This window comes from Pinus tabuliformis, chromosome 2_1, assembly GCF_031772625.1.
Source record: "Pinus tabuliformis cultivar Carrire ecotype Pingquan chromosome 2_1, CPIR1, whole genome shotgun sequence".
Taxonomy (NCBI): Eukaryota; Viridiplantae; Streptophyta; class Pinopsida; order Pinales; family Pinaceae; genus Pinus; species Pinus tabuliformis.
The window spans coordinates 19,531,616-19,557,863 of NC_142299.1; the positions used below are offsets into that span (position 1 = coordinate 19,531,616).

Consider the following 26,248-nt stretch of genomic DNA (forward strand, 5'->3'; position numbering starts at 1 on the left):
CTTATGAGGGGAATAATTTTCTCTTCTAACCTCTTCCACAATTTTGTTATAGAAACAATACCAAAAACTATCCTATTCTAAAGTCAAGGAATCAATTTTATCATTATGACATTCCTTACACTGATCTTGAAAGTTCACAATTAAAAATCTCCTAAACTAGTAATGAATTTTTAACTCTAAACTAGTCTTCTCCAAAATAATTTGGTAATACATTTATTTTCGATTAAATATACTATAATTAATAAGAAAATTCATAAATAAATTCCCCTATCCACTTCATCCAAATCAAAACTCCCAGATCCGTCGTTTCCAAACCACTATGATAGGAATATCAAAGCAACAAACCCAACCCCACGACCATCGTGGCGTTCTATTAATTTCTTGATTATTTTTCTCCGGACTCTGTCATTCCCACGAATCGCTGAATGGGTCAGAGAACCATGGCATTTTCCACGGTTTAGCATTGTAATCTGCTTACGCGTTTTGGTTTTTAACGTTAAACGTTGGGGTTCCTTCGTCGCATCTGCTTACGCGTTAGTTTTTCACTTTAAATGCTGGGGTTCCTTTGTCGCATCTGCGGTGATGGTGATAAGCAATGTCGGCTCTTTCAAACCTGGCTGGTTGAGACATGCTGGCTGAGACATTGCTTTTCATGCTCTGCCTCTTCAAGGTATGTGCCCTTGCTGAATTATTTATTTGTTTTTTCTTTTAATTTGATGGTTTCACAAGTGTCATTTGCTTGATTTCACGGTTTTGCATGCAGAATTGGGCTTTAATATAAACTTTCGGAAAGTTATGAGAGCCGATGGATTGATGTCGAATCTTAAAAGTTATTGTGGTATTTGATTGATCTGAGCACCCAATTTTATGTCCTGCTTTAAATTGTTGCCAATTCTGTGATTTGATTGAGGCGACCTTCCGAATTCAGTTTTTGAGATTCAATTTTGTCTATAAATATTGGAAAATTTGAGGAAATTTGAGCGGTGGAGTCGGTTAAGAAGGTTGTGGTCGGGTGTTAAATCAAGTGGGCTTTCTTCGCAAAAACCTGGGCTCTCTCTCCCCAATAACATGCAACTGTGTTAATACGACCAATTATTGTGCTCTCTTGTAATGTCTCAAAGTAGGCAGCGGTTTGTCCTAGGTGGTGTCTCTCATGCAAGTTCTGGGTGATTTAGATGGAACATATAGCAATAAGAATATATATACAAATTAATTCTATTTGTCAGTTGAAGTAGAAATATGAGAAGAGTTTCGTGAAGCCGGGGGTTTTGATCATTTCCACCTTCAAATTTCTAGTATGACGGAGGCCAGACTTGGTTGACATCACGTTGGTCAATTTGTATATTTGTGAGCACATTTTGAACATGATGGCAATGCCTGCGACACAGTGGCTAATGCAGGGGCCCCATAGGTTTCAGAAATATATGATGGACACCTACGTCAAAATACTCCCTTTTTTACTTTGCAGTCCCATTATTATACGAGATCTGGATTGAAGGTTGAACTCCAAAATTTCGAAGTTGTTTCTAAAATATAGTGTTTTACAGAAGTTATTAGGTCTTGATGTTTCTGATGAGCATGATCTGCTGCTGAGGGGGTTTAAGAATATCCATTAAGTAGCATTTATGGATTCATCAAGTCTGTCTAGAGAAACTAGTCCACCTGGTTCAGATTCAGGTGTGGGTGGAAGTGGAAGACCAAGTGAAGCAATTGGATATAGTCCTGCACCGTTGTTTTCATGTGATTACTATGAAGTGGAACATGTCCGTAATATTGCACAAGCCTTGCTTTCAGGCTTGGCCGCTGCATGCGTGGAAAGTACCATGGGAGACCTCTTCAAGACTCCGGCATCTGTAGCTGCCAATGTGAGGAAGGAAATGATTGAATATCTTCGGCAACAGAGTGAAGTCTATCCCACACAATATGTGATGATTGTCGGAAATTCGGGCTCTCCAGAAATCCCTGTTGATGTGGTTGGTGACCTGCTTGACAACTTTGTGCACGATAAGCGAAATTTATTTACCAGGATGTCTGGCTGGCTTCTCAGTGAACAGAAGGAAGACAAGGTTGATGACTTTGTTGAAGAACTGGAGACAATGGGCTTTTGGGTGAAGGGGCGAAGAGAAAATTTAGCAAAGGATCTCTTGAAGAGCATTGACCTGAGCAATGCCTACCACTGCGAGATGAAGTTTGACTCTAGTGAAGAACTTGCCTTGCACAAAAGTAAGTGCCCCCTGCGACCTGTAAATTGTGCAAACGAGGGATGCAGGGAAGTATTTTCTTCCTTGTATGCAAAAAAGCACGATGATACATGTCCTTTAAAACTGGTCCCTTGTGAGCAGAATTGCTCTGCAATGGTGAACAGGTCTGAAATGGATAGGCACTGCATAACAGTATGCCCTATGAAAGTTGTTAATTGTCCTTTTTATCAAGTTGGCTGTTTATCCACTATACCTCAGAGTGCAGTTGAGGACCATTGTGCGGGATTTCTACAGTCACATTTGTTTTATGTCCTTCAAATGCTACATAAGCAGGAAGCATCAGTTGGAGATCTGACACAACGTGTGATATTGCTGGAACAGGTAATGCTTTCCTTTTCTTGTATATTATATTGTGTATGTTGTATGCCTTATTTCAGGACTCAAGTTAGCACTACTTAAAATCAATCATAAAGTTTTTCGTTTAGTTGGCTTTCGCTGAAATGCTTCACAAGTTCACAGAAGGTCACCATTTTTTCTTTTTGATATCTTTCTTCTCATGTTTCTATATCATTTTCGACAATCTGAACCACCATCATTACTTACTTTTAATCCTTGCGCAAATACATTATAAAGAATTTGTCCATTAGCAATGGAATTTATATTTTCAGATGTACACATCATAAATATGCTTTTAAAGGCCGTTGTTGCTCGTGAATCGATGACTGTTTTTGTAAGTTGTGATGTAATCCAGAACGGTGTTTTTGCTTTGTTATTAATATAAATGTAAAATTCCGCTAAGAAAATTCCCCAAATATCTCATAAAATTTCTGAATTTTATTCTCTGTTCTCAGTGAATATTTTTGTCAAACAAGTCATGTACATTCTGCTGTAGATGAAATACTTTATTTACAAATATACACAGAGACTCATATATGAAATAACTCACTTCAGATAGCAGCTGATATTTTATTCAACTTCAGAATTTTAACATAACCACTGATAAATCTCCTTAGCATAGATATCCTGAGTTATTTAAATGGTAACAGCTCTCAACATGTAAGGGAAATACACAGCAGAAATTAGAATTTAGCACCTTGAATGAATTAGCTGCTAGCAGAAGGAAATAAGGCTCCAACTCATTGTGTAGAGGCACACTGTTCAAAATTCAAAATTTTCTCTTTTGAAACTGACACGAAGAACATGTCTTGTATTAATCATTACATATATTTCAAGGGCTAAAATATTAATTATGAAGAGCGACCATGGTTACAAAATTCAACATTGGGAAGCAAACCAATGTTTTGTGCAGAAGGCTGGAATTCTGAGCAGCAGACCTGAATTCCGAGGAAGGTGCAGGAGGCTGGAATTTCAGGAGGTTGAAATTTCGTAGTTGTTCAGGAGGCTGAAATTTCTCAGTTTGACCAGGTTTGACCTGGGCTTGTTTGCTGGGATGTTTGACTTTATTTGAATGGAAGAGATCAAATTATATCTCTTGTTGAATTGAATAATTTCTCTAAGAAAGAGTTGTTGGGTTTTTCTCTTGTTAGTATTTTCCTAGTGTAAATTTTTGTTTCTCGTGTTTGGCTGTCTATTTATGATCCTATTGTCATTATTGTTTCTAATGTTGAGATCTTCCGTGTAATTGCTTAATGATGGATGTGAAAACAAGAAGGATTAAATTAATAAATTATTAGAAATAATTATCAGATTAGAAGGTCTTGAAAAATCAACATGGTATCATAGCAAGGTTAAAGAGCAACCAAGAGAAGCCCTAATCTGAATCATGCAGCCTTATTTAAGGGTAGAAAACCTCAGAGCAACTAAAGACAAATTATGGTTTTTGTATCTGCAGCTAAAGAAGAAGAGGGCTGAAGCCCTGGATTAAGGCTGAATACTTTCAAGCCTAATCACAGATGGACCAAATGGCCTCAGGAGGGCCGAAAGGCCTCAGTCCCAAAATAGGAAGGCTGAAGCTCTATTTTTCTATTGAGAATAATGCACCTTTCTTATGGAAGTCGTGATCCATTTCCTTGAAGATCGATTGTATTAAGGAGGTTTATTTGGAGATCATGATAATATTCTAGAAATTCCTCTGTGAAGGCCGAATCCTCTTGGAAAGGACGAGTTATGTCAGAGCTAGAAAGCCCACATTGTTCCTATTGCTACTGTGGTTTTAAGTAAGGCTGAGATCTTTTAGAAGGATGATAATATTCTAGAAATTCCTCTGTGAAGGCCGAATCCTCTTGGAAAGGACGAGTTATGTCAGAGCTAGAAAGCCCGAGTTGTTCCTATTGCTACTGTGATTTTAAGTAAGGCTGAGATCTTTTAGAAGGCCAAACAAAAGTTTCCGATGATTATTTTGCAAAGGAAAGTTTGTTTGAAGTAAGGCTAACCTCACTTTCCTAATTCTTAGATTGAGATTCATTGTTTACACAAATAAATGAGCAAATTCTCTGCGCATTCATCAGAAATTTATTTATAAAATGACATTTCAAAGGTGAATAATAGTTGTCATTGTTGTTCATTAAGAATAGTGTATGACTCAAAGTTTGAAAGTCTATTCAATAATTTTGCACATTATGGAGATCGAAATATTGTTCTATCTGTAGTATCCATGTTACGGGATCCTTGCCTCAAACTTCCTCATATCGATCTTTGGAACATGGTGGGTCTTCAATCCAATGTTAGAGTCACTGAAATCATGATTAACATTTCTTTTGTTCTCATCATGAGTTTCCTTTACTACTCTTTCGCTATTAGTAAACATTTTTTGTAGCAACTTTGTCAAATCTATCTTCAAATCTTCCATGTTGCCTTCAATTTTGCTTCTATACCATCCATCTTAGCTTCAATGCCATCCATCTTAGCTTCCATTCCATTATTTAAACCATCCATTTTAGCTTCAGTTACTTTTTGTGAGAGGGACATTTGTTGCACTTGGTCTCATAATTATTTGTTTCCGCTTTGTATGAGCTCGATCTTGAAACAACTGTAATTTAGCTATCCAAGTCCTGAAATTTCGGCTTGTGATAGCCCTTTGAGTCCTCTTTCCAACCCCACAAGTATGATCGCGATTGGATTCTCCAAGAAAGAGTTATGCCCAATCTCCCCCGATGACCTGATTACAGAGTGGTTATGTAGAGCGAACTTGTATGACATGCCATGTGTCACTGTTTCGACCTTCGGCCCTGAAAACGATACCCAACAAACTACAATATGTCCTCTTTTTGTCACTTTTTACGAAATTTGAATCTGATGCTCAGAGCGAAAGTTATGATGCTTTTTCCATGGTGGCATGTTTGAGATTGAATTCGAGAGCCTGCAAAAACCCTAACTTCCTTAGTTCATATCTTCGAAAATATAGCGAGACAATCTGAAATTCGGTCATGAGGTTCATCACGATTTCGGCTCAAATGGGTTTTAATTTCAGCTTTTGAATCTTTGTAGAAAAAACGTTATAGCGAAAATGCCATGATGGCTTGTATGAAGCAATGAAGCCATAGAATCCAAAGTTCTGATACCAATTGTTATGCAACCATCTCACAAAATAGAAGAAATAGATAGATCAACGACTTCAAAAGTATCCTCTTCGAGGGGGGAACCTACTTTACATTACACAAATGAACAATTATTGGATGATACAAATGACAAGACCTCCTTTCTATATATAGGAGTCTAATCAAAGCCGACATAACAATAATAATGTAAGGGCACAACAAGAATAATAGTGGGCTTCTATGGGGCACAATAATAACAATATGGGGACAACATGGGCACAACAATAACAATAAGGGGCTATAATGACAATAATAATAAGGGAATACACTAATATTATAGGGACCTAACATCTATGAGGTGACATTTGCTCCAATTGTTAGGTACACTTATATTAGAATGATTATTTCCGTTACTTCTATTGTGAGTTGGTAATTACATCAGGTGGATGTGGACATTGCTTTCCTCGATGGAGCAATTGAGGAAGAAGTGTACATAGAGCTACCTCAGGTTTTTGAGGTACATGAGAGGAAATATCATGTTTGTAGAATAAAGAAGGCTTTGCATGAACCTTGGGCATGTTATTCTCGGATGGATGGATATTGGATGAGTCTTTATTGATCTTGTTAACATATGACTTGACGGGAGCAGAAGGACTCACGTGACAGAGGGAGCAACAATGACAGGAGGATTTGTTTCTGTGATAGAGGGAGCAATCAAGCCCTACGTCATGTGAGAGGGAGTTGACCTTTGATTTCAAGATGAAGGATCTTCGTTAGATACATTACTTCTTAGAGCTATAAGTGTGGTAGAAGCTGGGTAAGCATATTATCACGATCCTTCAGGGATATGGGATGATGGACAAACAGTCCATGGCCACTTCCATGATAACTAATTTGAAAAAGCTAAGTGGTAGAGGCAGCAACTAGATTGCTACAACAAGATCTGCTTCATTGTCGAGCAACTGTGGTGATGGTTCCAGTGAAGGAAGCAATTGCAAGAATATACACATTCAGATTGGGCAGAGAGTGTTGAAGACAGAAAGAACACATCATGATGATTGTTTAGTTTTGGATTTTGCTTGGGTAGGAAGCAGACATCTATCCCACTCAGGATTGCAGAGGTCGAGTATATTGCAACTAGTTTGGTGAGTTGTGAAGCAATGTGTCTTCAATAACTGCTCGTAGGATTGTTTGATCAGGTGTAGGAGATGACCATGATGATAGGAGCACATCGAGATCATGGTACTGCCATATCCGTGAAATGGTACAAAAGGAAGCAGTGAGGCTCCAGACATTGTCCCTAGGTCACAATATTGATAAGTGAAAGATACTGACCAGGGGCCATGAAATGTGTTTAGGGAGAATGGCCTAGAGAGCATCAAGGCCCAGAGTGCTCCCCTGGATTGCCAAGAGGTACTTGGCTAGTGGGTAGAGTGAATGCCTTTAACATTTAGCATCGGGTAGGTATGTTACCATTCAATTGACATGAAGGAATGGAAATATCCCAGGGTTTGACCATAGGTCATTGGTGTTGACTAGGTTCTAAGCAACGACTTGGATAATTGGTGACTTTGTTCCGAGTGACGACTTGTTGAGCATGACATTGATGCTAAATGCTTTCCACTTGTTTCTGTAATAGAACATGAGGTGGATGCATTTATCAACATAGCAAGCTCTTTTAACCTTTTCTTGGAATAAAGATTTTTTTCAACAAAAGATCCATTTGAAAAAGTCAAAGTGAATACCTCCCTAGCTAAGAGGGAGTGTTGATTATTTTTTTTGTAGCTACTGCTAGTATTCAAGTTGGCCCTAAAATGAAAATGAAAAGAAGAAAAAATTAATTTAAAAATGAATTTATTTTGCCTCCAAAGTCAAGTTGGCCATGCATGTAGACACACCAATTTAGACTCATTTGATGACTATATATATACACCATTCATATTCCTCCATGGACATCAATTCAGATCACTCAATGGGCAATATATTTTTCTGCTCATCCATACGAAGAAGAGAGAGAGAGATAGTAGACCAAAGTTTGACCTCTTATCTGATCTATTTTATGTTGACTTCACACATGTGGGTAGAGGACTGAAATTTTGGGCTGTAGGACGAGTTTCTGGAAGTAGACTGATGTTTTGGGTAGAAGGTTGAAATTTTGATGAACATACTTGAATTCTAAGGAAGGTGCGGGAGGCTGAAATTTCAAGAGGTCGAAATTTCTCAGTTTGACAAGGTTTGACCTGGGCTTGTTTATTGGGCAATTTGACTTTATTTGGTTGGAAAATATTAGATTGTATCTTTTTTTTTTAACAAGATTGGTTAGATGATATATTACCAAAAAAGGGTGTAGAGCAAGCTCCAGTTACATTAAGCTATATTGCAATGGTAGACTAAGCAACGAGACGAGAGCGCAGTCCCTTCTCCTGTGCTTAATTTCCAAACTTCATAGATTCTTTTAATTATTCTAGAATACTGCCGGACGTATTGACCTACTAAGAAAACAAATTTACATAACATAAATTCTCATTGGGTTTATGGCTTGTTGACTGAGTGTTCTTGGGCTGCTTCAGTTCTGTTGTTGTTGTTGGCTGAGTTTTCTCCTTCACTGCTCGTAGTGTTGCTCCTGTAGTATTTTACTGCTTCCTGCAGATGCTTGCACTTGGTTTTCAGATCCTTTATCTCATGTTGTTGCGCTGCCATATTTTGCTTCTGAAAGCTGTACTCCATTCTCATCTCACTTCTTAGATCTTTGAGAGACTGCTGCAGCCAATGTATCATGACCTTGTTTCCTTTGCATGCTGGGCATGGGTCGTTCCTGGCTGCCTTCTCAATGGGGTTAAACTCCATCTGACTGCTGTTTCCCCTTGCTTTGTTGTAGCTGCATGCGCTCCCTTGATCCATCGTTGCTCCGATTTGGTGGCCTCTGTTCTGAACTTTTTTTGTTGCTGTGGATATTGCCGCTGAAATAGATAATATAATAGAGGGCCTGCGGATGTGAAGAGGGAAAAGTAAAATGCGAAGCTCTGCGATAAGAGCTGGATGAGGGAAGGTAATGACTGAAGGAGCAGAGAGCGGATGGGCCACGGACTTGTGGGCAGAGCCACACATAAACGGAGGGCTGGGGACTGAAATGGCTGCCAACTGAAGCGCGGATGCAGGAGGTCAATGTACAGAGGGCGGAGTTGAGCTGGTTAGAGGAGAGAAGAAAGCTGAGCGTGCTTTTTAAACCACGTGAGAGCCTGCATGAGGAAGGGGATTGTGCAGAGAGCTGATGCTCTTGCTGACCCAAGAGCTGGGCTTTGAGAGTGAAGGCCTGGAGGCGCTATGGAGGGTTGATGGCCAGTCACGGGCCTTGAGCAAATACAAACTACACAGCAAATCATAAATCGCTCCTCTATGCACTCTTTTTTAAGGCGGTGATGCTTCTGCGCTGCCAGCTTACCTTCGAATCTATTGTTGAAACGATCTCCCCATGCTTTGAAGTTGAGAGCTGTCATTTGCGCGCTGTTTCCTTCTCTGGCCCGATTTCCTTCTGAGCGGTGCTTTGCTTGCTCATAATCCTTTTGACTTATATTGCTGTTTCTGACAATGATCATTTGTTTCTCCTTTTTTCCTCGCTTTTTCTTCTGCCTTTCCATGATTTTCTGAGATTTCTTTGGGCTGTATGTTTTTTGATTTTCTGAGTTTTTTGTTTTTTTATTTTTTCCATGATTTGTCTTGCTTTGTCCCTTTTTTCCCCAGTACATTAATCTTTTCAAATTCATTTTGATCTTATGGCACAGAGTGATGGTATTCCTCATTGTTTTCCCGGACTCTTCCTTCATTCATCTCCACTGCTTGATTTGCATGGAAATCTGCCTACTGATTGTGACGCCTCAGTATATGTTTAAAAGTTACACCACCAGAGACTTCTAAATTCCTTCTTATTCTTTTGATAATTCTACTCATAAACTCGTTGCTTGGACTTTTGGTTCGGATCATTGCCTCAATTATGATGGCTGAATCTCCCAGGATTACTGGATTTTGGATTCCTCTTTTTTTAATTATTTTTGTCCCCATGAACAAGCTATAAGCTTCGGCCTTATTATTTGAAATTTGTCCCAATCCCCATTCATATGTGACAATTATTTTCCCACTTGGATAAAAAATTATCCCGCCTGCTCCTGCCTTTCCAGGATTATTCTTGGAGGCTCCATCAAATTGCAAACAATATCTATTTTGTAGTCTTTTCCAACTTTCAATTTCTTCTTCAGTCATTCTCAATTTCCAGTTTTTCCCTGAGCTTTCTTTTCTCTGTCCCTTTTTACCATTGTTGTCTATTATGGCTTTGCTAAGCCATTCTCTTTCTTCTTGTTGAAGGATACTATAATCCGTTGGGGCAGTTCCTTTTTCATTGAATATTTCTGAAGTTAATCCCCATGTTTTTGATAATGTTTTTCCAATTCTAGGATTTTGGTTTTTAAAGATGCACCTGTTCCGAGTCAGCCAAATTTGCCAGCATAGGACTGTTGGAATGCATTTCCAGATTCTTATAATTGTGACTTTCTTCTTTGTTGCATATGGGTAGGCTTTCTCTAGAATTTTGAGGAATTCTGGCAATGGTTTACCATAGTCTATATTTACTTCCAGCGGGCTCAAGAGCTGCTCCCAGCATTCTCTTGAGAATTTACAGTCCTGAAATAAGTGTTGAATGGTTTCTTTTGCCTGTTGGCATAATGGGCATCTTGATGGCCCATGGAATCCTCTTTTTTTAAGGTTTTCGCCAGTCAGGATCTTTCCTTTTAATAGCGTCCAAATGAAATTTTTTATCTTAGGCAAACTTTCAGATTTCCATGCTATTTTCCATGGTTCCCAATCTTGCTGATTGGTTTGATCTTGAAGAATTTTATATCCAGTTTTGACTGTATATTGCCCATTACTTGGGTCCCAAAGGTAATTGTCTTCCTCATCACGATGAATTGGTGTTGCCCCCTTTAGATGCTGCTTGATTTTATTCCATTGTCCTTCCATGTTTGCTGGGATTGTTGGCCTTTTCCATTCCTTCCATTCCTTCTGATTCCACAGGGAGATTGAATGTAAGGTATTAAAGCCTTTCCCTCTCATCCACTCTTGAATGCCATCCATTTCCGGGTGATCCTGTAATGGGTCTTTTCCCATGATTTTGTCTTCCCATATCGAGATTTTTTGTCCATTCCCTGGAGTTTTGGAAATGTGGCTGCCCATTATTGGAATGACTCTTTTGACTAGCTTCCATACTTGGGTGCTTTGTCTTATTGGGATGTTTCCATTCAGCAGATTCTCCTTGGAACCATTTAGATATTTGTTTATGAGGGCTTTTTTCCACCAACTCTCGTTACCTGTTATGAGTCTCCAGACAATTTTCATTCCCAGGGCTGCATTCATGAGCCCAGGCAACCGAATGGACAAGCCTCCTTGTTCATATGGTAGCACTATTAGAATAATGCTATTTTAGTATTTAATGCTCATCTATGATCTTATTTAGCAATTTCTTATTAGAAACTTGTTGTTTCTATTTTCTTAGTAGAAACTTGCTGTTTCTGTAAATACAGTTGTACTATTTATTGAGCTTCATTGCTCATTGTAAATTAATCAATTCATTCCTTGAAATCCATATGCGTGTTTTCGCACTGTTTTATGGTATCAGAGCTAAGTTATTTTTTTCAAAATTTTTCATTGTTTGAAAAATTTCATATTCACCCTTTCCTGCTACCACTTCATCCCGAATCTTTTCTCAGCCACTGATATGCCTTTCTGTGGCTTCGAACGCCCTCTGCTCTGCTGTGGTCTTCTGCGTCGGTGTTCTTTCTCCTTTGCGATAAGCGGGGTTGAGGCGGGCGAGGGAATAAACGAACATCGCTTCTAGACGCTTCTCCTTTCCCCCACCCATCTCGTTCTCCACTTGCAGCCATTATTTGTGGTAGGGAATCTCCTGAAAGCCCTCAAGGAAGAAAGTGGTTTTGGCATTCGCTAGTGGTACTCTTTATTTTAACGTTTTAGCTCAAGAATTTGGCCATATTTCCTTTGCAGGACAGATTTAGTTGATTATGCAGAAATCGTAAAGTGATAGGTGGCAGTGGTGTTGTGAGGCGAGACTTTGGTTCTGGGGTTGTAGAATTCCAGAGTAGGCTGTGTGACGTCTAATACGACGATATTCCTCTGGTTCGCAGGGACCTTCGAAGTTTGGGTCTTCCCCAGCAGGCACGCCACGTCGTTCCTCACCGCGGCCCGCATGATCAACGGAGGGGGAGGGGGCGTAGAAGACTGTTCTATGTGTCTTTTGTTTTCCATCTTTATTCATGGACTGCGGAGAGCGTTAAATCATTCGCAATAGATTGCGGGAGGCTCGAATCTTACCAGGGAGCGCGTTCCTTTCTTTCCACCCTCTGAGATGACGTATTTTGGTTCACAATTTCGTTCTCCAAGGATATTTTTCTGAAGTGTGTTTCCCGGGTGCTTATTTGACCTCCAAACTTGTATTCTTGCCTTCATGGAATGTTCTGCACGCGTTTCAAATCCATTCGCTGTTATCTTTTGTATACAAAACCACTGATATTTGGCTTTTCGTGGTGAGGGTTCCACTGTCTCATTAGGACGAAGCTTGTAGCCTACGGAAAAGATCAACAAAGGATGTGAAATTGCGTTTTGGAGATTCAATTAGAGGTCGGAGCGTAGCATTTGTGTTGTCCTTTGTAAAGATCCGGCTACAGCAATGTCCAGGACTCATTTCATATTCGGCTGAGCTTTCACGTTTTCCAGGATTTATTGAACAAGTTTCGATTTGCGGTAATTTTTTTCGTGGCTCGTTTTTTTTCGACCAAGGTATTTTACTTGTTTCATTTGTCGAATTTTTTTTCTGATTATAGATTTGATGTGGGTTTTGTGATATCTCAACTGGGTAGTCGTCAGAATTTTCTGGGTGCATCGTTTTCCGTGCCTCGATTTTCAAGTCAGTAGATTTGAATTTTGTTTCCAGCACCTGTTAGATTTTGTCCGGATCAGCCGGCATCTGCATTGAAATCCGTGCCAGACTCCTTTATTGTTTTTTGTATCTTGGGAAACGTGCAGATGGCCTCGCTAACCAATCTGATGTTGGAAGGCAGTCAACGCTTTAATGGCACCAATTATAACATCTGGAAACAGAGAATGTTGACCATTTTTGAATATAGGCATCTTGACCAGCTTGTTTTGGACAAAGAGCTCCGTCCTGCTACACTTGGTATAGATCAAGATAAGTTTGATGATCGAAATCGAGAGGCTGTTATGCTTCTCAAACTTTCTATGATCAGTTACCACGGATCCCTTCCGGCAAGACAGCGGTCGAAATCTGGCAACATTTGAAGGAATTGCATGAAACGTCCGACAATAGCAGAGCTTTATTTCTAAAGAATCAGTTGTTCTCCATCATGATGGATGAACATATGTCTTTATAGGAACATCTTAACAAGATTAAAGACATTCGAGATCAGCTTGAAGCCATTGGTCGGACCATGGAGGACGAAGATATGGTAGTCCTCACTTTGAAAAGTCTACCGAAACCTTATGAACACTTCATAGAAACACTCAACATTACCACCACTAATGTTGATCTGAAGTTTCCGGAGTTATGCACCAAACTCCTGCAGCAGGATCGTTGGAAACAACAGTTTGGTAGTGGTGCTTCATCAGCCTCCTTAGAAAATGCTTTTGCTGCCAAATATCAGTCCTCTCAGTCCTTTCAGCAGAAAGGTTCTTCTCAGCTTTCTGATCCTGCTAGGAAGAAAAATGTGCAGTGTAATTACTGTCACAAGTTCGGCCACATGAAGAAGGATTGCCGACAGAGGATTGCTTCTGAACAGAAGAAACAGGGAGGGTCTCATCAGACAGCGAATGTTGCAGAACATTCCGAGCAGACGAAATCTGCTTTTTACGCCTTTATGGCTAAGAGGTCCTCAGATCATGCCCCGTCTTCTGCCTGGTACATTGACTCTGGTGCATCACGTCATTTCTCTCACAGGCGTGACTGGTTTATTGACTTCTCATCTTTCAGTGATTCCGTGGTATTCGGTGGAGGTGAGGAGTACACAGTGGTTGGCAGAGGTACAGTTCAGATCCAGTCTGGTGGGCGCACACTCATCTTCCTGAATGTGTACTATGTTCCTGGTATGGAAATTAATCTGCTGTCTGTCAGCCAGATTATGAGGAACTCTCCTCAGCTCGATGTGGTGTTCAGTGCACACAAGTGCTCCATTATTGACAGGGAAACTCGTCTTACGGTTGTTGTTGGCCTAGAAGATCATGGCCTATACAGGCTTCTTGACACTGGTGATTCTCCAGAAGTGGCTCTAGCAGCTCATGTTTCTCCCATCAGCACTTTGTGGCATCAACGATATGGGCATCTAAACATTCAGTATCTTTCTCAGCTCTCTCGGGAGGGACTTGTGTTAGGGTTACCTAATATTTAGACTCAACAGTTGGGAGTGTGTGGCGCCTGTCAAGTTGGCAAGCAACATCGGTCTTCATTCAAGGATGGAGAATCTTGGCGCGCATCTAAGGTACTCCAGTTAATTCATGCTGATATTTGTGGTCCTATGAATACATCTTTAGTTACTGGTTGAATATTTTTTGCTTATTGTAGATGATTTCAGTAGAAAGATTTGGGTGTACTTTCTAAAACGTAAATCTGATGTATTTAGTATCTTTCAGAAGTTCAAGTCCTTAGTTGAAAGAGTCTGGCTGTAATATCATAACTCTTAGGACAGATAACGGGGGGGGGGAATTTTGTTCTTCTGCTTTCTCCAACTTCTGTGATACCCATGGCATCAAACGCCAGTTAACTACACCCTACACTCCTCAGCAGAACAGTGTTGTCGAATGTCGCAACCGTACGGTTGTTGAAATGGCTCGTTCCATGTTACAACACAGGAGTGTTCCGAACAAATTTTGGGCTGAAGCAGTGTTTACTGTTGTCTATCTTCTTAACCGATCACCTACTCAGGCTGTTAAGGGGAAGACTCCAGAAGAGGTTTGGTCTGGCCGTAAGCCTAAGATCAGCCACCTCAAAGTGTTTGGCTCGGTTGCATATGTTTGGATTCTAGCTGCTAAGCGCTCTAAATTGGATTCCAAAAGCCAGAAACTCATGATGACAGGGTACAGTGATCACCACAAGGCCTATAAGCTGATGGATATAGACACCGGTTGTCTTAGCTTCAGTCGGGACGTAGTATTTGATGAAGACAGAGGGTTGTTTCAGTGTCCTCCTTTTGAGCAGTGTTCTGAGGATTAGCCTCACAATGTTCTTCTTTTGTTAGATCCACCTGATGGGAGGGATGATGCAGTGTCAGCATTTGATGATACACTACCTGAGTTACCTTCAGACAATAATCCTCTGCTTACTGCACCTGTTGTTCCTGAGCCTCCTCCACCTACTCTAGATATTGGTTCTTCTACTCTTCGACCTAAATGGTGGGCTAAAACTATTGGTGATATCTAGGATAATGAGCTCCTTGAAGGTAGAACTTCCAGAAATAAGAGAAAACAACAACCTACAACTAATTTTGCTCTTATGGCTAATCTACATAGTGTTTTTGAGCCTCAAACCTATTCAGAGGCTAAGGGTATACCTGAATGGGAATAGGCTATGGACGCTGAATTCCAGAGTCTTCAAAAGAATCACACTTGGACCCTTTTTGGTCTTCCCTGTAGGAAGAAGCCCATTAGCTGCAAATGGGTGTATAAAGTGAAATACAAAGCTGACGGAACCTTAGACAAGTATAAGGCTCGTCTTGTTGCTCGAGGGTTCTCAGAGAAGGAAGGCATAGACTATGAGGAGACTTTTGCTCCTACAACCAAGATGAGTACCATACGGCTTGTCCTTGCCTTAGCAGCTCAGTTCAGTTGGAAAGTCCATCATATGGATGTAAAGAGTGCTTTTCTGAATGGTGACTTACAGGAAGAAGTCTACATGACGTAGCCTCCAGGATTCAAGGTTGCTGGTCAAGAACAGAAAGTCTGTAGATTAGTCAAAGCACTCTATGGTCTAAAACAAGCCCCTCGGGCTTGGTACATGAAAATTGATAAGTACCTAGTAGATCATGGTTTTCGGCGGAGTCCATCTGATGCAAACTTGTATAACAAACATACTGGTGATGATATTTTGTTTGTGGTTGTCTATGTGGATGACCTTATCACGACTGGTAGTTCAGCACATTTGATCCATGGGATCAAACAGGATTTGTGCAACACTTTTGATATGACAGATTTAGGACTTCTTCATTACTGTTTGGGGTTGAAGTCTGGCAGACTGAGAATAACATCTTTCTCTCTCAGTCCAAGTATGCCAAAAATCTTGTGGACAGGTTCAGAATGCAGGATTGCAAACCTGCCACGACTCCTATGGAACCAGGGCTCAAACTTTCAGCTCAGTCATCCTCACCACTTGTGGATGAAACTTTATTCAGGCAATTAGTGGGCAGCCTCATCTACCTTACTGCCACTAGACCTGATATCAGTTTTGCAGTAAGCTACATTTCCCGCTTCATGTCAGCTCCTAAGGCTGATCATTGGATAGCAGCAAAGCGTGTGCTGCATTATGTGAGTGGCACTCCTGATTATGGACTTCTGTACACTCGGAGTTCAGATCCTACACTCAGTGGTTACACAGATTCCGACTGGGCCGGTTCGGTTGATGACTGTAAATCTACAGCTGGGTATGTGTTTAGTCTGGGATTCGATGCTGTCACATGGACTAGTAAGAAGCAACAGGCAGTGGCTCTCTCCTCGACAGAAGGGGAGTAGTTAAGGCATCTTGTGAGGCAGTTTGGCTTCGACATATGTTTGCGGATATGTATGTTTCCCAGGCAGGTCCTACTCCCTTGTTCTGTGATAATCAGGGAGTGCTCAAACTTGCCAAGAATCTAGTCTTCCATGAACAAACAAAGCATGTGGAAACCCATTGTCACTACATTCGACAGCTTGTTGACGACGGATCCATTCAGTTGCTGTATGTTCCCACCACGGAACAGCTAGCAGACATCTTCACCAAGCCCCTTGGTCTTGATAAAAGTTTGTAAAATTCAGAGGGTCTATAGGTGTTGTAAATAGATTGAGCATTAAGGGAGGGTATTAGAATAATGCTATTTTAGTATTTTATGCTCATCTGTGATCTTATTTAGCAGTTTCTTATTAGAAACTTGCTGTTTCTATTTTTCTAAGTAGAAACTTCTTGTTTCTATTTTTCTAGTAGAAACCTGCTGTTTCTGTAAATACAGTGGTACTATTTATTGAGCTTCATTGGTCATTGTAAATTAATCAATTCATTCCTTGAAATCCATATGTGTGTTTTCGCACTGTTTTAAGCACTACTTGTTCCCACCTCACCAAACTAAACTTTTTGTTTTCCTGCTTCCCTCCCTGCCAGAGAAAACTTCTTAGAATTAATTCCATCTGCTTGTGGGCACTTGCTGGTGCCATGATTAGAGCATATTGATATATTGGTAGTGCAACAAGGAGAGCCTTAATTAATATCACCCTTCCAGCCATATTTAACCACATCATTCCCCAGTTCTTTATCCTGTCTTGCATTTCCCCAATTTGTTTTGTCCATATTTCTGCCTTCATGATCTCTTTTGATATTGGTAATCCCAGATAGAGGAAGTGATTCCAATTTTCCTGTGCTGGGATTTCCATGATTTGGGAAATTCTTTGCATAGTTCTTGGTGGAATGTTCCACCCATAGATCCAGCATTTTGTATTATTCAAAAATCCACCTGACACCTGTAGAAATGCATCCATTATTTTTTTGAATCTTCTTGCTATTATTGTTGATGCTCCTCCCATCAACAATGTATCATCTACAAACAAGGAGTGATTTATGGTCTTTATTCCTTTTGCTATTCTCAGTTCTGTGATAGTTCTTTCTTTCCTCTGAGTTTCCAATGCTCTATTAAGAGTTTCTGCCATTATTATATAAAGAAATGGTGATAGAGGGTAGGCTTGCTTGAGGCCTCTTGTGCTTTGAAGAAATTCACTGGGTCTTCCATTGATGAGGGGGGCTATCCAGGGAGTGGATATGCATTCTTGTATCACTTCTATTATTTCTTTTGAGAACCCCAGTTTCTGAAGTACGACCATTAGATATGGGTGGCTGACTCTATTGAAAGCATTTGCCATATCTAGTTTGATTATCATACCTTTTTCTTGCTTTAAGATACTGGAGTGGACAACTTTTTGAACTATGATGACATTGTCAATGATTTGTCTGTTTGGGACAAACCCTCGGTTTTCTGAGATGATTAAGTGCAACACTTTTTTTATTCTGTTTGCCACTATTTTTGTTATTATCTTGTAGGAGGAATTGCACAGAGAAATGGGCTGGAGCCTATTGAAGGTGGATGCGTTTGAACCAAAGCAAGATAGGAAGATCTTGTGTGGCCTCCCATTTTTTTTTTTAAACATTCTTTGCCATTCTTAAGAAATCCTTTCTGATTGTATACCAATGATTTCCGTAGAAGGCTATTGTGAATCCGTCTGGCCCGAGCGCTTTGTCCGGATGCAGGCTCCAAATGGCCTCCACAATTTCTTCTTCTGTGAGGTCCTTACACATGTCTTTGTTTTGTTCTTTTTTGATTTTCTTCTTTGTATGCTGCAAAATTTCTTCATATTCAGCCGTTTCCTCCGTTGCTGACAGTAAGTTTTTGAAGTGCTTGTGGGCTGCTTTTTTTATTTCTTCTGCTCCTTTGATTTCTTGATTTTCCACTTGTATTTTTTCTATCTGGTTTCTAGCTCTTCTGATTTTCATACTGTTATGAAAAAAAGACGTATTCTTGTCCCCTGCCTTGAGCCAGAGGATTCTAGATTTCAGTCTTGCCTCTTCCTCCTCTTTCTTGTTTTCCCTGTATATCTCCCAGAAAATTTCTTTCTCTTTAAGGTAGTCTTGCTTGCTTTCTTCTTTACATTCTTTTTCAGCCTGCATGCTGTCCATTTTCTGTTGTAGCTCTTTTTTCTTTTCCTTTTTTTTTTTATTTCATTTAACCTTGCCCATTCCTTTAGCTTGGTTCTTACATTTTTTAATTTTGTCTCCCATATGTACTGTGGTGAGCCTGATATTCTTGGTGCCCATGCTGCTTTAACTAATTCGCTGATTTCTGTGCTGCTGTCCCAGATTGAGCTGTACCTGAATGGGAGTGGGCCTTGGTTTTCCATTTTGCCCATTGCTATTACAACCGGCTTATGATCAGAAGCTGTGGTGTGAATGATTTTGGATTTGATAGAGCTGTACATTGCTGCTATGTTGTCTTGGATCAGGATTCTGTCCAGTCTTTCTTTTATGTTACTTTTACCCACTCTCTTGTTATTCCAGGTATATTTTCCATTGTTTGGAGGAATATCTAGAAGGCTATACTGTTCCATTATTTCTTCTAAAGAGTTCCTGGATGGATCCGCTTGAAAGTTTCCTCCAAACTTTTCCTCTATACTTCTAACTAGATTTAAATCTCCTCCTAAAATTATTTTTCCAGCTTGTGTTTCTTGTAATACTTCCTTTATTGTTGCCCAACACTGTTCTTTCTCCTTATAGTGGTTGGGGGCATATATATTTATCACCCTGTATTTCTCTTCTGTGTTGATCCTCCTAAGATCTGTTAAAATCTAGTGCTGCCCTGTTTTTTCCCCATTAATTCCCACCTTCCTTTTTTCCAGATTGTGCATATGCCTCCTGATGCTCCAGTTGCTTGGATTGCTTTCCCTTCATATTGCCTGAACTTTTTTAAAGATTTTCCGATTCTTGGTTGTTTACTTTTGTCTCCTGGATCATAAGGATATCTGGGTTCTCTTTTGTCAAAATGTCTCTTGTTGCATTTTCCTTAACAGGTGTCCCCATTCCTCTGCAGTTCCAGGAGACTATTATCATTATTTACTTGTTGGGTGGTGCATGGCTCCTTTCCCCTTATGCTGGCTTTTCTCCATATTTCTTGTACTTTTCCCTAGATAAGTGTCCATGGGCTGTTGTGTTCCTAGGGCCATTTCTTTTGCTGCTGCTTCATCCCTTATTTCTTTATTTGTCTTTCTTCCAACTTTTTTTTTGGTTTTCTGCATTTGGGAATGTTTCTTTAGCTTGTTTTCTGGTTAATATACTGTCTACTGAGGGAGGGGGAGAGAGGTGAATTGAATCTTTGGGGGAGGGGGGACCGCTGGGTGATTGGAGAGGTTTTGGCTAGCTAAGTTTGCTTTTGGCGAGAGGGAGTGAGCTTCAGCAGATTGTGTGGGTTGAGACGAGTGCGGACTGGTTGTTTGTTGGCTATCTTCTTTCGTTTGACCCGTTCCCATTTATTTTCCGGTTCCTCAATCTTTTCACTTTCATTTTCTCTATTTTTTGTACATCTATTTGCAAAATGACCGTATTCATGACATACCTTGCATTTGAAGGGGATTTGCTCATAGTCTAGCTATTGTATGTGCATCCACTGATCCACTTTTATTTTGATAGCTTATGGGAGACCTTTGCCTAGATCCACTTCCACGCAGATTTGGGCGCATGCATGCATGTTTTCTTTAGGCTCACATCTGTCTATGTATTTTCCAACTGCGTTTCCTATTGCTTTAACTGAATCATCTCCCTAGCAGTGGAGAGGCAGATGCGGCAATCTTACCCATACTGGAACAGCATTTGGGACGTCCATTTCTGGGTCAAAGTCTGGTGTCCATCTGTTCAAATACAGTCCCCTTGTATCCATAAAATATGGACCATTCCTGAATATCAGATCGCGGTCCTCTTTGGTTTCGAAGTGGAAGGTGTAGTAACCTCTACCACAGAATCTGATTGAGATCTTCCCAGATATTGATGCAGCCCAGTTTCTTTCTACCCACTTTTGCACAGTCTTGGGTGATGGCCACAACCCAGTAAACTGCCCTACTAACCCTCATTTTGCCAGGGAGAGTGCTGCTTTTCTTGGGAGTGCTGGAGGGAGAGATATTTCTGGTATTTCTTCCATTCTTTTAACAAACTTTGAAACTGACGGTCTGTTCTTTGCTGGACCCATTGCAGAGATGAGGGAAGCAAAAGCTTTTTCTGTTACTTCTGATTCTTGCTGGTGATCTGTGTGATGATGATCTTCATCTTCCGGTGGATCCATATTGCTCAAACCCCAGCAGTAGGAGGCCGCTGAGGGCCAATACGATCTGGGGCAGTATCTGCCTGCCGAATGCTGCAGCTGCGATCTCGCCTTCCTCTTTCTGCCATTCTGACCTCAGCAGCAAGGGCCACTGAGGCGCAGCGAATGCTGCTTCGCGCTGGGAGCTGTAACAGCAGCTAGGGCTGCATGCTATCCTCAGCTGCTCTCCGTGCCATCGCATGCAAGAAACTACACCACCACCTTTCATTAGATTGTATCTTTTTATGAATTGAACAATTTCTCTAAAAAAAGGTTGTTGGGTTTTTCCCTAGTTAGGGCTTTCCTAGGGTAGAATTTTGTGTCTCTTGTGTTTGGTTGTCTCTTTATGATCCTATTGTAATTATTGTTTCTAATGTTGAGATCTTTTGTGTAATTGCTTAATGATGAATGTGAACACAAGAATGATTAAACTAATAAATCATTAGAGTAATTATTAGATTAGAAGGTTTTGAAAAATCAATAGAAATTAGTTGCACTACCACTTGGAAGGAAGTAGCATTAGTTAGCCATACTCCCAAGGAGAAGGAGATGTTTGAATCATTGCATGTCAAGATTCACACGAGACGGGCTAAACTGGATTGCTTGTTTGATCTTGGTTCATAATCAAATTTGATTTTTGAACAATTGATTGAGAAGCATGGTCCAAAGACTCATGATCATCTATAGCCATATCCTTGGGTTGGGGTGAGATAAGATGTGGAGATGAGAGTGTCCAAACAATGTAGATTCAAGTTTACCATTAATTAAAACTTTGGAGATGAAGTGGAAGTAGATATGGTCCCATTAGATGCGTGTGGAGTCATGTTTGGAATTTGATACGTATATGTCAGAGATGCCATCTTTAAGAGGAGGGTGACTTATCCAAAGATGGCAAGGCTTTCACCATAAATGCACACATAGGCATGGCTAAATCTCTTTGATTAGTGCTCACTTGCAAGGTGAATAATTGATGATACCAAGAAACTTGTTTTGTTGTTCTTAAGAGAAGGGGAAAGAAACAAGGAGAGGGCATTGAAGTGGAAATGATGGCATCTTTGGAAGGATGTTATAGTAAGTAGTGACAACAACTCTAACAGTTGATCAAAGCCTAGAAGGAGGTGTTCCAAGAACCTTAGGGGCTACCACCCAAGAGAGAGGTTGAGCATGATATTTAATTGTAGTTGGAGTTTCTTTTTCTAAGCAGTGTGCAGTATAGACAAACCATCTAAGAAATATATGAGGTGAACAAATAATTGTAGCAATTGCTAGAGTGGGGAGTCATTAGGCCTAGTATGTCATCATGTGGTTCACCAATCATAATGGTGCCCAAGGAGAACAGAAGCTGGAGAATGTGCTTTGACTACCCTGCCTTGAACAAGTCACCATCAAGGACAAACATTGACTACCACAAATTGTTGACTTGTTGTATCAACTACAATAATCCAAGTTCTTCACCACCTAGTTATACCTCAAATTAGATTAGCATCAAGTAAGGATCAAATTAGAGGATGCGTGGAAGACAACATTCAAGACAAGGCAAGGTTTGTATGAATGGTTAGTTATTCCTTTTAGTTTATGTAATGTACTTGAAACTTTCATGTGTTTGATGAATAATGTTCGTTGGTTTTAGTCATGTCCAATTTACAATAGCCATTTGAATTGAGACATATGCAAGTGGATATGCTTTAGGAGCAATGTTTATGCAAGGAGGAAGACTAGTATGTTGTGTTTTAAAATTGTTTTATGGAGTAGTGTTGTATTAACTCTGTGTTTTAGAATTGTTTCATGGAGTAGTGTTGGATTAACCCTGTGTTTTAGAATTGTTTCATTGAGTAGTGTTGGACTACCCCACATTTTTTTCTGACAAAAATTTGGGCAAATCAACCTGAAAGGATCACATCCCACCGGGCAAACTAGCAGAGCCTAGCCCCAAGGATGTCAAGGAGAATTGACCCCATGATCACCCATTGGCGAGGTACTTTAGCAATGAGAAATTGAACAATTGTGCTAACCCTCGGGGCTTATTGGACTACCCCACATATGTTCAGGAACGCTTTGTTATTTATTACTATGTAATTGACAAGAAAGTAGAAGTGCTATCTCCTAGGGAAATGGACCATCATACACATTGACCATCCACTATTGTAGTACTTGAAAGGGTGAAGTAAAATGAAACAAGTGAGTCATTACAAATGGATGGGATTCCTAAAAGAATTCCATCTACTAATCAAGTACAAAAAAGGAGCTACAAATAGGGTTCCTAATATTCTTTCATGATACTGAAGATGATTGCAACTATTGGTATGCTAATACACTTGAGCCCTTCATTCATGATCTACTAAGTGAAGACTATGAAATAGATGAAGATTCGAAAGGCATATACAAATAGCTAAAAGAAACATCTGTTACTGATGTGGAAGGAAATGCGTACCACATCTAAAATTGGCTATTATACAAGCTAGACAAATTATGCATACCATAGGATAAGAAGTGAGGGAAGCTCATGATTCTATGATAGTTGGTCATTTTGAAGTGGCAAAGATAATGTAAAATTTGTAGAGGTATGTCAACTGGCCAATAATGCAAGAATAGGTGGCAAAATTTGTTATGTGCTATGTTGGTCGTACATGTCATCCACATACGAAATAGACCTTAGTAGAGTATCTCCATGTACTTTGTTGGAGGTTTGCACATGTCTCAGAGAGGCCATGATTGCTTGATTGTAATTGTGGACTGATTTAGCAAGATGTGCATGATCATTCCTTGCAAGAAGACCATCACTATTTAGGAAATAGATGATTGTTTTTCACTTATGTGTGGATACCTTTTTGGATTGTCGAGCTTCATCATATTCATTGAGATAGCGGGATTTTGGACAACACTTTGGGAAAAGTTGGATATTAAGCTGAAATATTCTAGGTTATATCCCCAAATCAATGGACAAATTGAAGTTGTCAACTCGATGTTGATGAAATTGTTGATAGATTATAATGACAAGCATATGAGAACATGGGATGTGTAACTTGTGTACATTCAACTCGTACAATTGAGCACTCCCTTTTTTCACAAACATGTTACCTTTTGAGACTTGTTTTAGCTATCTACCTGAGACCGATTAAGGGATGAACAATTGGCTTCTGATCTAAAGGCAAGCTTATGCCACCTCAAACCTTTGGATATATGAGCAACAAAGGGAAGAAATAAAGGTGCAAGGAGAGACGAAGGGAAGCAAATTTGTTCAAAGGATTAAACATATACACTTGAAAGTGTAAGAGCCACTTGAGAAAGGCTAGTAGCATAAAACTAGATATGACCAACACAAAGAACCATAAATTCAATGTTGGAGACACAATGTGGCTTTATCAAGGAACACTTGCAAGGAGTAATGAAGAAATTCTAGCCCTTCAGATATGGACCTTTTGACATTATCAAGTAGGTAAGAAAATGCTTTCAACTTGGGACTTCCTCGTTATATGTAGATTAGTTCCCTGGTGAATTTGGAATATTTGAGGTTGTTTGAGCCTTACATGTTGGATGGAGAAGAGGACCATCAGGTTCTTGTCACCATAGAAGACTTTGTGTCACATATTCTTGAAGGTTGGAGGAGAATACAATCTTGTAGAGAAAAAAAATGGATGATTTGTAGAGGATGGCAAGAGATTTGGCATATCGGCATTAAAAGATTAAAGCTAAGGAGAGCAAAATGGTATGGGAGGAACCAAGTTGAAATCAAGTTCCCTCACCTATCCTTGGAAGCTTTTGGTGACCAGAAGTCTCGCATTGGGGAGTTGTGATCCAATTTGGATCTAGAAGAAATCATTGAATAGTTAACGACTTAGGTTAATGCAAGGCAGTCAACAAATCAAGATGTTTGGCAACATAAAAGAAGTTCGTGGCTAGAGATGTTGATGATGAGGTGGGAGATGTGGTTGATCGTGTGAAGGGTCCCATGCTAAATCAACCAATGCATGGGACCCTTCACACAATCAACCACATCTCCCACCTCATCATCAACATCAAAAATAAATCAAAATAATAAAAATAAATTAAATTGCTGCTATGCACATGCAATGACAAAAGGTGTGATGTTACTATTAGTTGAAATTAATCAACATCAAAAATAAATCAAAAGAATCAAAATCATGAATTAAATTGCTGCTAGGAAAACACAAAAGAGAAATGAAGCATTGGTCTTGGGGGAAGCTAAATAATTCTGTATGCTTGGTCGTCCAATTGACCCTCCAAAAAAGTCCATTCTTCAATATTCATGCATGGCAAGTTAGATGGGTTCTTTGGCAAAGAATTTGAAAGAATGTTGTATTAAATTCCTCTGAAGAGAATGTAAACAAAATCTAGAGCCATTTTGAATTGTAAACCTACAATTTTTGAGAAATAAAGACTCACCATAGCCATTTGATGTTGGATTCTTTTTCCTTTGGGTTTCTTGAGGTTACTTTCCATGTTCATTGTGTTGATTGTTGTGTCCAATGCGTTGATTGCATTGTTTTAATTAGTTGTCGTGTCTTGGTGCATTGTAACATATGTTCCATTGAATAGGGTATCATACGTTGTTTGATTGTGCTCTCTCAAACTCTTTCTCCCTTGGCCACAATGGTTGGCTACTCCAAGGCATTCACACAAACCTTAGAAGATTTTAATGGTGGGTAATATAGAGGTATTACTCCATAGTTTCTATGCTTAACTGTGTTGCTAATACTATTCCTCTTTGTTAGCATTTTATCTGCTTTTCAGATTGTTACCTATCCAACTAGCACTTGAGATCCAAAGTCCAACATCGGTGCTAGCCAATGGGCAACTTAAGATGGATGGTAATATCACCACACAACCCTATTTTCACTTAAGAGCGACACTTCAGTAAAAGGGGGATGTCTCTAAGGTGGGATTACTAAAACAATATGGGCTCAAGGTGAAATGTAGATTGGTCTTAGTAAAACAAATATTTATTGAGTTTATGAAGTTGGTTTTAATGGTGGTTGATGGGGCGAGACTGTAGCCAAAAGTCCAAGAGGATATATTGAGTCATAGAGAAACAAAAAGGGCTGCAAGTGTGTGGTAGATGGGAGTAATTATTGCTTTTACAAACATGCAGAAAATCTCAAGTGGTCATAGGTTTATATGGCTGAAATTAAATGAGTCAGGCCTCTTCCAATGATGACCCTATATGCACATGCAATGACAAAAGGTCTGATGTTACTATTAGTTGAAATTAGTGTGAAATATCATAACATAGATAAATCAAATAGGAACTAAAAACAAGAAATTTGGGCAAAATGGAACTCACCCAAAGCTCGTATCCAACGCACATGACTGCTGTCTTCTTGAAACTCTTATTGTAGCAGATTGAAGCAAAATTTCAGCACATAAACTAGGAATATCACACATG

General features: G+C 39.8%; 1 protein-coding gene across 1 annotated transcript in view; it reads left to right on the top strand.

The window, feature by feature from the left end:
• The first annotated feature begins 311 nt into the window (after window positions 1-311).
• The window catches only part of LOC149198468 (uncharacterized), a 49,839-nt gene continuing 23,902 nt past the window's right edge, over window positions 312-26,248 (top strand). Inside the window, exons 1-2 of the mRNA XM_089402068.1 lie at window positions 312-670; window positions 764-2,582. Of these exons, the coding sequence (XP_089258194.1) occupies window positions 1,626-2,582 (957 nt within the window). The 5' untranslated portion in view covers window positions 312-670; window positions 764-1,625. The remainder of the gene's footprint in view (window positions 671-763; window positions 2,583-26,248) is intronic.